Source organism: Trichosurus vulpecula, chromosome 3, assembly GCF_011100635.1.
Source record: "Trichosurus vulpecula isolate mTriVul1 chromosome 3, mTriVul1.pri, whole genome shotgun sequence".
Classification (NCBI taxonomy): domain Eukaryota; kingdom Metazoa; phylum Chordata; class Mammalia; order Diprotodontia; family Phalangeridae; genus Trichosurus; species Trichosurus vulpecula.
Window position 1 is genome coordinate 122,922,864 of NC_050575.1, and position 13,455 is coordinate 122,936,318.

The following is a 13,455-nucleotide window of genomic DNA, read 5'->3' on the forward strand; positions in this document are numbered from 1 at the left end:
AATTATTGGACTACCTGAAAGCCATGATCAGAAAAAGAGCTTAGATATCATCTTTCAAGAAATTATCTAGGAGAACTACCCTGATATTCTAGAGCCAGAGGGTAAAATAGAAATTGAAAGAATCCACCAATCGCCTCCTGAAACAGATCCCAAAAAGAAGACTCCTAGGAACATTGTTGCCAAATTCCAGAGCTCCCAGATCAAGGAGAAAATACTGCAAGCAGCCAGAAAGAAATAATTTAAGTATTGTGGAAACACAATCAGGATAACACAAGATCTAGCAGCTTCTACATTAAGGGATCGAAGGGATCTAAGGTTAATGGAGCTAGGATTAAAACCAAGAATCACCTACCCAGCAAAACAGAGTCATGCTCCAAGGCAAAATATGGATTTTCAATAAAATAGAGGACTTTCAAGCTTTCTCAGTGAAAAGACCAGAGTTGACTAGAAAATCTGACTTTCAAACACAACTCAAGAGAAGCATGAAAAGGTAAACAAGAAAGAGAAATCATAAGGGACTTACTAAAGTTGAACTGTTTTGTTTACATTCCTACATGGAAAGATGATGTGTATAATTCATGAGACCTCAGTATTAGGGTAGCTGAAGGGAATATACATATATAGAGAGACAGAGGGCACAGGGTGAGTTGAATATGAAGGGATGATATCTAAAAAAATAAAATCAAATTAAGGGATGAGAGAGGAATATATTGAGAGAGGGAGAAAGGGAGAGATAGAATGGGGTAAATTATCTCACATAAAAGTGACAAGAAAAAGCAGTTCTGTAGGAAGGGAAGAGGGGGCAGGTGAGGGGAAATGAGTGAATCTTGCTCTCATCAGATTTGACCTGAGGAGGGAATACCATACACACTCAATTGGGTATCTTACCCCACAGGAAAGAAGGAGGAAGGGGATAAAAAAAGGGGGATGATAGAAGGGAGGACAGATGGGGGAGGAGGTAATCAAAAGCAAACACTTTCGAAAAGGCACAGGGCCAAGGAAGAAAACTGAACAAAAGGGGATAGGATAGAAAGGAGCAAAATATAGTTAGCCTTTCAAAACATGAGTATTGTGGAAGGGTTTTACATAATGAGATACATGTGGCCTATGTTGAATTGCTTGCCTTCTTAGGGAGGGTGGGTGCGGAGGGAAGAGGGGAGAGAATTTGGAACTCAAAGTTTTAAAAGGAGATGTTCAAAAAAGAAGTTTCTGCACACAACTAGGAAATAAGATATACAGGTAATGGGGCATAGAAATCTATCTTGCCCTACAAGAAAGTAAGGAAAAAAGGGATGGGGGGGAGTGGGGTGACAGAAGGGAGGGCTGACTGGGGAATGGGGCAATCAGAATATATGCCATCTTGGAGTGGGGGGGAGGATAGAAATGGGGAGAAAATCTGTAATTCAAACTCTTGTGAAAATCAATGCTGAAAACTAAAAATATTAAATAAATAAATTAGAATTGGAAAAAAAAAAGAATGTAAACCATTTGAGGTCAAGGACTGTTTTTGCTTTTTTGTGTCTTCAATGAGATATAATGAGGCACAGTGACTGAAACACAGTAACAGCTTAATAAATACTAACTGCTTTGAAATCTCAAAAAAAAAAGACAGTGAAGCAAAGAAAACAATTTATGAATTAATTCTTAAGTGGCTATAGGCCAAAAAAAACATAAACTTGCCACTTGCAAGGAAACACCAAAGCCTACCTCTATGGTGTTTAGCAGACTTATGTACCATGACTGGCTCAAGTATATATGGTATGATGGGTTTTTAAAAGTAGAAGGTGGTGCTAAGTTGTTCCCTGATTAAGAAAGTGAAGCTACCATGTCACAATGAATTTGGTAATTTGGTACTACACTGGTTTATTCCCACTGCTTCTAGTAAAAGGGATTTGAATTGAAGGGATTTCAATAATTTAGCAGTAATTATATTCCACTTCTCTACTATGACAGTGATCTTTAAAACAAAGTGACAAAGTGTTATTCAAGGAGAGATCATTTCAACTGATGTACAGAATTGTTTTGGTTGAAGTTGCCTGCGCACAGGTGATAGGCTACCATCTGTTGGGCTGTTCTAACATGTTAGGATATGAGCCATTAAAGCATTTCTCCAATCACTCAGTCTCTAGTTAAACTACTATAGAGTTAAGGCAAGTCATACTAGCCCAAATAGTTCAAAAAACCCCAATACAACAAAGTCTTTCTTAAATATCTAATTCTCTGGCTTCATTCACAAGTACCGAGGAACACTTCTAAATGGTATTTCTCTTTACCCTCTGATCTATCCTGCATCTTGCTGCCAATTGAGACAAATCAGTCTCATGAATTTAAAAAAAGAAAAACTGAATTCTATAGGACAACATCCAAATTCCCCAATGTGGAATCCAAGGTCTTCTATAACCTGTTGTACATATTTAGTCTTACTACCACCTTCTTCTCAACCTGAACCAAACATACTCCAGAAGCCAAACTGATTTCCTCACCATTACAAACACATTATACACATTCCCCCTCCCTGGAAGTTTGCTTCTACATATCAGAATTTTTTTTTTATCTTTCAGGGCCTAACTCAAATCCTATCTTCATCCATGGAGCTTTCAGAACCCTTTAGCCCACTGTGAGAGAAATCCCTCAGAGTTTTTATAGGATTTCCCATCTGAATGATCCTATAATCTACCATTAATTTGGCAAGTTACCTCGTATTGTTACTATTGACAAATATTTAGAGTATTTACTATATGCAAAGCATTGAGCTTTGAGAAGTACAAAAGAAATTAAAATTATGGTCTGCCTATCAAGAACGTATGCAGGGTACACATTCCTCACCAAGATCTAATTTGACTAAAACCTAAATGTCACCTGTAATTGGTATTATTTTTCAGCACAAACTTGTCTTCTGTCCTTTCAAAGAGGACAGCCTATAATTGAATCACTATGGTAGTTGGGAAGATAAACCATGCATACAAGAAAAAAAAAATTTAAGGTAGTATTTTAAGTATCATATCAGTAGTGCAAACAATGCCATAGCTTTTCAGAGGAGGAGAAAGATCATTGGATCAAGGCCTGTGGACCACAGAAGACAAGGAAGGCTTTATGGAAGAGGTGGGATATGAGCTAGAAGAAGTAGAAATTAAGAGAAGAAGGTAAAGAGAAACCTTCAGGCAAGGAAAATAATTTAATTAAAACCTAGAATAAGGAAAATGCAAGATAGACCAGAAATAAGGCATCAAGTGGTCTGCCTGGAATAGCGCGTTCATGTAATAATAATAAAAGGACTTGATACCTGTGCAGCATTTTACGTACTTGCTCTCATTTAACAGCTGGAATTTACACAGCACTTTAAGATTTGCAAACATTATTTCACTTCATCCACACAACAACCCTGGAAGGTAGATGCTCTTATTACCACTATTTTACAGATAAAACCTCAGCAGAGTGCAGTTAAGTGACCTGGCCAGGACCCATACTTAGAAAGTATCTGAGGCGGTATTTGAACTCAGGCCTCCTTGACTCTAGGTTCAGCATTCTATCCATCACGTCACCTGGGTAGCATTTAAAAGGAAGCAGTAGGAGAGGAACCTGAAAAGATCCTGGAAAGACACAGGTTATGACAAGACTGTGGAGGAGGGTTGTGAAAGCCAGAAATAAGAATCTGGACTATCCTATAAACGATGGCAAGCTGCTTAAGATTTTGGGGTAGTTACATTGTTCATTGTTGGCCTTATCCCCTAAATTAGACTGTAAGCTCCTTTAGAAACAATTTCTTATACTTTTGCAGTCCCCACGCTCCCTAGAAAACTGTGTTGCTCATACTAAAGACATTGTGATCCTCTCTCCCCAATCTTTTCCAACAGACTTTGCCCTCACTGTTATCCCCTGTCTTTTACTAAATCTACAACATCTTCCCCTCTACTGGTTCTTTTCTGTGACCTTCACATACCAGCAGGTCTCTCCTCTACTTAAAAACCCTCACCTGATCACAAACCATCTTTGTAAGGTATTAACTTATTTCTCTCCTCCCTTTCTCAGCTAAGGGAGGGATTTCATGAAAAAGCCCCCTACACTTGATGGCACCCACTCCCCCTCATCTTGCTCATTTCTAAACTCTGTAGTCTGGCTTCTGACCTCATCACTCAACTGAAACTGTTCTCTCCAAAGTTACCAGTGAGCTTATAATTATCAACTGTAATGGTTTTTCTCAATCCTATTTCTTCTTCATCTCTAAGCAACATCTCGGCTATGAACCACACCCTCCCTGCTGAATACCCTCTCTCTTCTCTGGGGTTTGAGGACACAGTTCTTTTCCCTCTTTCTCCTCCCCTCTTTCCATTAATGCCTCACTCCTACTTCTCAAAATTTACACACATATACACATACACAGCATCCCAAAAGTCTTTGGTTTTGTCTTTGTACCCCCAGAACCTATCATGGCAATTAAAACATAGCTGGCACTTAATAAATGTTTGCTGAATGATTTCTTGGACACTATGAATTAATCAATAATCGTTAATAAAATTAACAGGTGCCAAGTATAAAACGACAGAAATGAAACAGACACTACCCTCAAGGAGATTACATTCTATTTGGAGACAAGATGCATGTGTGAAGAGGGTAGAAGAGGTGGATCAGAACCTCTCCCGATTCAGTAATTTTCTCTTAGCCCAGTTGATGAAATCAAAGAAGAGTGGATAAAAGAAAGAGGAAAAAAAAGGTGTCACAGTCTTAAATGGCACGTAAATAGGGTTTGTATTCTATTACCCTTTTACAAAATCTGATGATATCAAAATGATAGAATTAGGCAGCAAATAATTAGTGACTGACCAAGGATCTGCTACACAATTGATGGCTCTTAAAAAAAATCAGGACAAACAACCTAGAAATCTGAAGAGAGTAACTAACCCCTGGTAAGCAGAGAAGGGAGCCAGCTATGGAAAAATCTAACCCCTGAGAGGGAATAATTTCTGCTTTGGGGGGAGAGGGGAAGGGTGGCAGGATTTTCTCTCTCTTCCTCACCATTACTGGTCATAGTGAATTGCAGCAGAGCACCCAATAGGAGACAGTGTATCTGATAGTCAAGCATCAGGAAACATCTTTGTGATGTGTGACCTCTGTGAGTCAAGAAAAGAACCAGTCCTGACCATCAGGAGTTGACCACTGGGAGATGAACAGAAGAGTGGAAGGAGCCTCGAAAGCCAAGATGAGAATTACACCCAGCAGAGATACTGAATCCAAGGGGAACAGCATAAGGAAACCATGAGAAGAAAAAAAGACATCAGTACTGAAGGTATGAGATGCCTTGACCCAATGTGTTCCCTAAGTGTGTGTTTTTGTGCTAATCCCCACTCTTCTTCTTTACACCATGTGTGGCTGGAAGAATGTGTGCACCAGGTTTCTGGGTGGAATGTTTTGTTACTATTGTTCTCATGATGCTTCTTAGTAAACGCATTTGATTTCAGTTAATTATGTCTCCAGCTATTAAAGGTAAGTGCACCAGTGGGGGATTGGGCACTTTAGTTTTAAGAGTATAAAGCTACAAATATGGAGTATGTTGAACCTGAGGGTGGTTATCTCTAGGAATCCAACTTGCGAGTGTGAGTTGGGGTGCAGCCCCAGAAAAGGTGCTAATGACACAAAAAAGTATATATAAAATTAATACAAGATAATTTCAAGGTTCAGGCAGTCATCAATGAAAAGGATCAGAAAAAAAAAAACTACACAAAATAGGATTTGGGATCTTCATGGATCCTTATAGGTGGGCATCTTGAGAAAACATGGAAGTCAGCAGCCCTTTTTTATCCCATGTCCCACCTCACTGAGCTTGAGTCCACAGTAAGAGAAGAGACAGGACAGAATAGTAAGAAGAAAAATTTATAAAATCTATTCCAAAACTGAATCCTTTAATTATTACACTAAAAATTCCTCCATTAAATGCTTACTCCAGTGCCACATAATGACATAAACAGAGGCTACCCTAGATATTCAAAGGCAATGCCAAGAGATCATAAACTACAGCAGATTTCACAACAAACTGGACAGGCCCTGAAAATGGACCATAAGCCTACTATCTGAGAAACAGTCTAACTAAGCTGAAAAGCTGATGGTCAAGTTGGCCAAAGGATGGAGGTAGCATAATGCAACTGAGAGAATACTGGATCTGAAGTTCAAAGAGCATGGGCTTAAATTCTAGCTCTGCTACTTGGGTGACCTTGGGCAAATCACTTACTTTCCTTTGCCCTCAGTTCTTCATCAGTAAAAGAAGGGAATTGAACTAGATGGCTTCTGAGATCTAAACTTATGACTATTACACGATTCTATAAATTTTTTGCAATAGCAAATGTCAAAGGCCATCTCTGCTAAGCCTGAAATGGGTTGCAATCTAGTTCTATGGAGGACCATACTGATACAATTGGCGATTCTTCAAATAATAGCATGATAACTGACAGATGTTGCAAACCTTACCACTGAGCCAATGGGTAACAATGGGATAAGAAAAGGAATGGGAAAAGTGTTTCATGTACCCACTCTGCCAAAAATGTATCCAAAAAAAAGCTGAAAGTAAACTGAAATGTGTCACTTCCTGCCCTGTTCACAAGCTGCATTTATATTCCAAGTCAAATGAGATTCTAAAAAGCCTATAAGCATCCACAGACCACAAAATGTTAAGAGCTAGAAAGTACTTTGAGGGACATTAACTCCAAGCCTCTCATTTTATTAAAGAGGAAGAAACTGAGCAAAGAGAGAAAATGATTTATCCAAGATCACAGAGTTAGTAAACGTCAGAGCCAAGCCTGGAATCTCAGCCTCCCAGCCCTTGGTCCAGTGGCTTTTCCATTAATCTAAAAAAGCCAGGTCAGTTCAACTTCTAACTCACTGTATATGTGGTTTATCACAGAAGTCCTGTTGAACCAGCTGTGTGAGGGGCTCTTAGAGCAATGTATAATGAATAGCGCGCAGGTATAGCCAGTGGCATAGCCACTACAAAGAGAAAAGTAGCTATATGATAGTTTCCAAACACCAGGCCCCAATCTGCCATGAGGCAACATTTGCTGGCTGCCTTCCTAAATGAAAATGATGCAAGATTGGCCCTGCTGCGATCCACATCGGGTCAGAACAGGGGAAGGGAAAGCCAATTTGTTCCACCTCCACTCTGTCTCCCAAGACATATACCACTTGGAAAGTCTGACTTAAAATATTTATGCATTTTAGACAGTAAACAATGCAAATATTACCACTTACCATTAAGAAACATCTTTTCCAATTTCTCAAGTAACTGAATGCTTTGATTCAGCTGCTCCCGGAAGCCTTCAGCTACATAGTAATCAACATCACTGGCCTGCAGCAACTCCTCAAAAGCTTTAATAAGATTGGTCATATGTTGACGATAAATGACACAGATGCTGTGGCTGTCTTTAATCTGCTGCCGTTGGGAGGAGAGCTCCCTAGCTTGGGACTGAACTAATGAATCGTATCTGGTAAAAAGGGGGAAAAAAATCTGGTATCATTTTCAAATTGAATTTTTTGACCTTAACACTAATTGAAAATATGATTGAGCACATTTTTCAAAAGCCTGAAGCTGTACAAGTATATATACTATTTTTTAATGGCATCTATACAAGGTCACTTTTTTCTATTTCAAAATGGCTAACAAATGCTAGAACAAGAGACTCTGTGCAACATTTTTCAACCTTACAAAGTATCCTATTAAAAGAAGGATTATTAGAGTCTGAAGGAAATGACCATCCCATGTACTTTCCAAAGAGTGGTTTTGAAGAGCCTAATCCACAAATATCGGTGAAAATGAGAAAATTGGGGGGGGGGGGGAAGCAAGGTCATAGCCCTGTACTTGTAAGCAGGTATATAAAAGCATGAAGTCTTACTGCGCCCTCCTCTCATGCCTCCCCCATTCAGCATTAGCATTACAGGGGGCAGAAGAAGATGCACGTGCTAAAGCCCATTGGGCAAAAACATAGGAGATCATTATTTCTATTTTATAGATGAGGCAACTGAGGCCTTCTCACAGAGTTCACACATTACCTCTCTTCTGCATATGTCATATTTCTATTTGATATAATGGCCATTTGTGTCCATACCTTCTCCTCCCCACTCGAATTAAATTTCTTGAAAGCCAGGTTTATATCACTGCTATATTTCCAGTACAAATTTATGCAGATGATGACACAAGATCCCACTTAAAATAAAATTCAATATGGAAAATTTCAAATATATGTACTCAGCATAAGCAAAGAGTTCAAATGCTTCCTTGTGCCACATGTCATCTTTCCATTTAAGTGACACTGGAATGCATAAGAGGGTAATAGTTGAAACAATTCAATGAATATACAAACCCAATCATAATGATGCGATGCTATTTCCTAAAAGCTGTAATCCAAGCGTTTGAGAAATCATAGAAAATTCAATTCTGCCTCTATCAAGGTAACAATAGGTTATCGCCAATTAGTGACAAGCAAAGAAGAGTATGCTTTATAAACAATCCTATTTCCGATGCATCATAGAAAACAAAATTGTATATACCTATACCCACAAAACATCTATAACAAAAAATTCTCCACTTTTACATATGCCTCTTTTTCTAGAATGACCTTGAAACACAGATATAGAAAATGCTTACATTCCTCTACTGACTGTCACTTGAGCTTACACAGAAATGCTAATGCCAATAACCATGCCTGGGAGTGAGCATCATACGTGTGTAAAGATGACATAATTTACTCAGTGGTGGGTCCATAACTTTTACTCTCCAGTTGCCAAAATGGGACTTGAAAAAGACAAAGTTCTATGAAGATCTCCCCCACAAGCTTTTTATAGAGGTACTACTGATCATTAATAATTATTTAAAAGAAAATTCCCATTTGGAGTACTTCAGATTCTGCCCATTCAGTGAACTGACTATCTCAAAAACACCCTCCTTTACTTCTTCTGCCTTACTCACTACATTTCCATCTCTTAGAATCTTTAACTTTTTTTCAGGGTTCAGTTTGAGTTCCACTTCCTATAGAAACTTTTCCTAAAACATGTAGTTGTCAGTACTCTTTCCCCCCCTCACATTAGGCTGTATTCACTTATCTGTGTACATGTTTATTTTAAATAGAATGTAAACACCTTGAAGATATGGAATGCTTTTCATTTCCATATTTGCACATTCAGTGACTAGCACAGTACCTTGAATATACTAGGGGGTTAATAAATATTTACTGAATTGCTGAACAGATTCAACAACTTTCACTGGTCTGGAAACATGAGAACAAACAGAAATATGCTAAGTCAATATTTGAACTTCTCAAGGAATGAGTGAGTGCCAACTCATGGTGTAAGAGAGTAATTGCAGGTTTTTATTGGCAAATAAACTTGAGGTGTGGAAAATGCTATTCAAAATTCTACTAAATGCTACATTCAAACGTCACCTCCTTTCTAAAATCTTTCCTGAATGAGAACCATCTTCAAGTATTTGTAGGGCTACCACAAAAAAGAGGGATTCAGCTTTTTCTGTTTTGTCCCAGAGAGCAGAATTGGAACAATGGCTATAGAAGTTGCAAAGAACCAAATTTAAGCTTAAAATGAAATACTTCCTAATGCTTAGAGCTATGCAAAATTAGAATAGCCTTCCTCTGGAAACAGTGTATTCCCCCTAAACACGTATCTTCAAAAAACTGGCTAGATGACCACTTTGGGACCATAATGTAGAGGAGATTTTTGTTTATCCCTGAATTGAAGCTGATGGCTTCTCAAGTCCCTAGCAACTGTGGTTCTGAGATACATTATAATCAAATCTAAAAGTCCTAGAACAGCCCAACCCCTACACTGTAATGTCAGTCAGTATATCTCTTTCCCTATAGAACTAACTTTCTGATATAACATTCTTTTGCCTACCACTGTGCTTCCCCAGAACCCAGTAACAATGTTAGGTGGGGGAAAGCCATGCAATTAGCAGCAATGTGCTGTACTGAAAAACAGAGTCTGGCTAGCCATGCCAGAACTTACCTTATAGGGGTTGATTCTCTGAGTTTGTTTTGAAGATTATGTACTTCCTCAAGAAGGTTCATATTCACATTCTGCTCTCTCTTTAATTCAGATTCTTGCTCTTCCAGCCGTTGCTTTAGGTCTTCCACTATCCCACCAGCTAACTCTGAAGTCAACGGATGGAGGATTTTGGTATGTTTTACATAATGAACTTGATGTAAACTAGAGAATGTCTTCACTTCTTCTTCATTAGTGCTACCCACTGATTTATTCTGCCCTTCCTGGGCCCCTTCAGTCCCACACAAGACTGTGATAATAGCCTTACTACACTGGGACTGTTCAGAAGCTTGCGACTGAAATAGGAATTTCTGGTATCCTTCGAGTTCAGTTTTCAAATCTCTAATTCGTTGTTTTAAATGTTCAGCATCATCTACATCAAATTCATCAGAAAGATCTGTCCCATTCACATTTACTTGAAGAGAAACATTCTTAGAACTTATATAAGATGCAGTTGAAGCTGCATCTATGAAATCTTCGCAATGACTCTCTTTGTTTGAAGGCAAGATGTCCAAGCTGTTAAACTGGTGAGGTTCAGGTTCTGAAAGTTGAATGCTTTTACATTAGTATCTGTTTTTTCCAGAATCAATAGAATGAGTAAGATCTTCATATATTATCTATTTTAATACATCCCCCTTTCCTTCAGGACAAGATTTTATCCAATCTCCCAGAGACATAGAGCCCACTTATTTTTCAAAATTTCCAGAAGGGGATCCTAACCATGGTCTTCGGTAAGTAGTTCTAGAATGTGACCACTGTCATTAAGCACTTTCTCAGAGCTAACCTAAATCTCTGATCCATTTGCTTGTGCTCGGGTCTTAGCAGAGATGAAACTGGGTTAAATTAATGACTCACCTTTAAGAGTTTCAAAAAGAGAGTTCATGTAGTCAACACCATACCCACAAGGTACCAAAAACAACTCTTACATCTGTAGAGCATCTGGCAATTTACAAAGCATTTTCACATACATTATCTCAGAGGCAACAAAAGCCTGTGGAAAGAGCGCTCAACTTAAGAATCAGAAAGCCAGGCCTCAACTCCTGAGGTCATTTACTCGCTAAAAAACCAAAAGGAAGATATCACTTTATTCAAGTTCAGTTTCCTGAAAATAATTGTAAATAATAGAAGAGAAGGAGGACTATGTCTCTTATATACCCACATACATATAGCACCAGGCCCCTTTCATTCACTTAGTTCAGAGCTGAATTGAATACAAAAAGAGAATTTCAGATCAGGAAGAAGAGATTTTAAGGAGCACTGAAGCCTACTGCCCAATTTCACAACAGAGGAAATGGAGACCTGGAAAAATGAGATGACATGGCCCTGGTTCCAGATCAGAGTGTTCAGCTCGAGTATAAATTTAGGTGCACTTTGGTTTAGGTGGTTCATTCATTCATTCATTCATTCAAACAGCATTACTGAGCATCTGCTAAGTGCCAGCACTATTCTAAGCACTGAGGATAGATAAAAGGACAAAAACAAAACAATACCTAGCCTCAAGAGGCAAATATTCTAGCAGGAGAAACAAGAGGTACATATATCTAAGTACAAAATACAGACAAAGTAATTTCAAGGGTGAGGGCGCTAGCAGCTGGGGAAATCAAGATAGTATTGCTGCAGAAGTTAAGACCTAAAATGAACTCGGAAGGAAGCCTCGAATTCTACAAGGCAGAGGTGAGGAGTGCAATACAAACAGGCAAGGGAGACAGCCATACATGGAAAGAGGAGATGGAATGTCATGTGTGAGGTATAGTAAACAGGCCAGTTTGTATGGAATATGAGTACATAAAAGGAAGTCACTTTCAATAAGCCTAGAAATATATGCTGGAGCTGGGTTGTGAAGGACTTCAAAAGTCAAACACAGAAGTTTGTATTAGAAATTAGAGGTGAGATGGGTCTGTAAAAGGTTTTGAACAGAAGAACAACATGGTGAGATCAGTGCTTTAGAAATAACAAGAAAAAACATTTATATACCACTTGAAGGTCCGCAAAGTACTTCATAAATATTAACTCATTTTATCCTCACAACAGCTCCTGGGAGATAGGTGCTATTATGATTACCATTTTACAGATGAGGAAACTGAGGCAGACAAAGGTTAAGTGATTTTCCCAGAGTCACACAGCTAGTAAGTTATCTGGGGTCACATCTGAACTCAAGTCTTCCAAACTATATTCAGTGCTCTATCCACTGTGCCACCTAGCTGGTGGTGGCTGAGGATGAATTGGAGAGGAAAAATCCTTGATGCAGATAAAGAATACTGGAAGGCTACTGTAATAGTCCAGGACAGAGGTAGCTCTGAGGGCCTGGGCTAGGATGGTGGCTCTGTAGAAAATAGGCTAGATAGGAAATACATTGTAGAGGTACACTTGACAAGACTTGAAACTGAATGGAGATGAGAGATGAGAGAGAAGGAAAAGTTGAAGATAACTCCAAAATTTTGAACCTATGTGACTAGAACAGTGGTGCCATAAAAAGGAACAGAAAAGTGAGGAAGAAGGAAGAGTTGGAGGAGAAAGAGTGGAGATTAACTTTCTTGAGTCTGAGATGGCTACAGGGCATGGCCAATGGAAATGTCCAAAAAGCAGCTGGTAATCTGGGATTGGAGCTGGATATTCAGATCTGTGATTCATCTACACAGTGGTAATAACTGAGGACCTAGGGGCTGATGAGATCAAGAAAGAGTGTAAGAAGAGGGCACATGGCAGAGGCTTAGGGCACAGCCACAAACAGGGTGTAGGGCAACATGTATGATGATCCAGCAAAGAAAACTAAATAGCAGTGGGCTAACAGGTACAAGAAGAAACAGGAGGGCAACATTTTAAAAACACAGGAAGGAGTGTTCAGGAGGGAGCAGTCAAGAGTGTCAAATGCTACAGAGAGGGTAATAAGGACAAAGATTAAAAAAAGGCCACTGGATTTGGCAGGTAGGTCATTAGGACCCACTGCTACCTGCACAACCCTTGTAACCAGACTCTAACAACAAACTACGGTTTCCATGAGCCATTCAACTGAAGAGAAGCAGCTCTGTCACACTTCGCCTGTTTGTAAATATACAGCCACACTCTACACGGGGCTGCCCAGACCAACAGCCTACAACAGTACCATTGACTCATGTGGCAAAGTTGTAAATTCCAACACAATATAATTCAGTCAATTGATCATTTATATGGAACTAAATGCCCTCTGTACTGCTGTTTCCATGGAACCAAGTAGTGGCATTTGGGAGGGTAATTCTTGTAATAATTTTGGTGAGACTGTGTCTGTACTTATAGTACATAGCTGGAAAGCACAGTTAAATCATCTGGTCTAGTCAGTTCCTTTCACAGATGAGAAAACTGAGGCCCATGGAGGAAGAACCTATGCGAATGGAACACTACATAGATGTCACAGGGCCAGAACTTGAACCCAAGGCCAATGCT

At 39.1% G+C, this 13,455-nt stretch overlaps 1 protein-coding gene across 2 annotated transcripts in view; it reads right to left on the reverse strand.

Annotated features, from left to right (window-relative positions):
* CDK5RAP2 (CDK5 regulatory subunit associated protein 2) overlaps positions 1-13,455 on the reverse strand; it is a 153,169-nt gene that overhangs the window by 34,689 nt on the left and 105,025 nt on the right. For both annotated transcript variants that reach the window (XM_036749546.1, XM_036749547.1), the window contains exons 24-25: positions 10,000-10,576; positions 7,237-7,469 (exon numbers count right to left, since the gene is read on the reverse strand). In XM_036749546.1, coding sequence (XP_036605441.1) covers positions 7,237-7,469; positions 10,000-10,576 — 810 coding nt within the window. The remainder of the gene's footprint in view (positions 1-7,236; positions 7,470-9,999; positions 10,577-13,455) is intronic.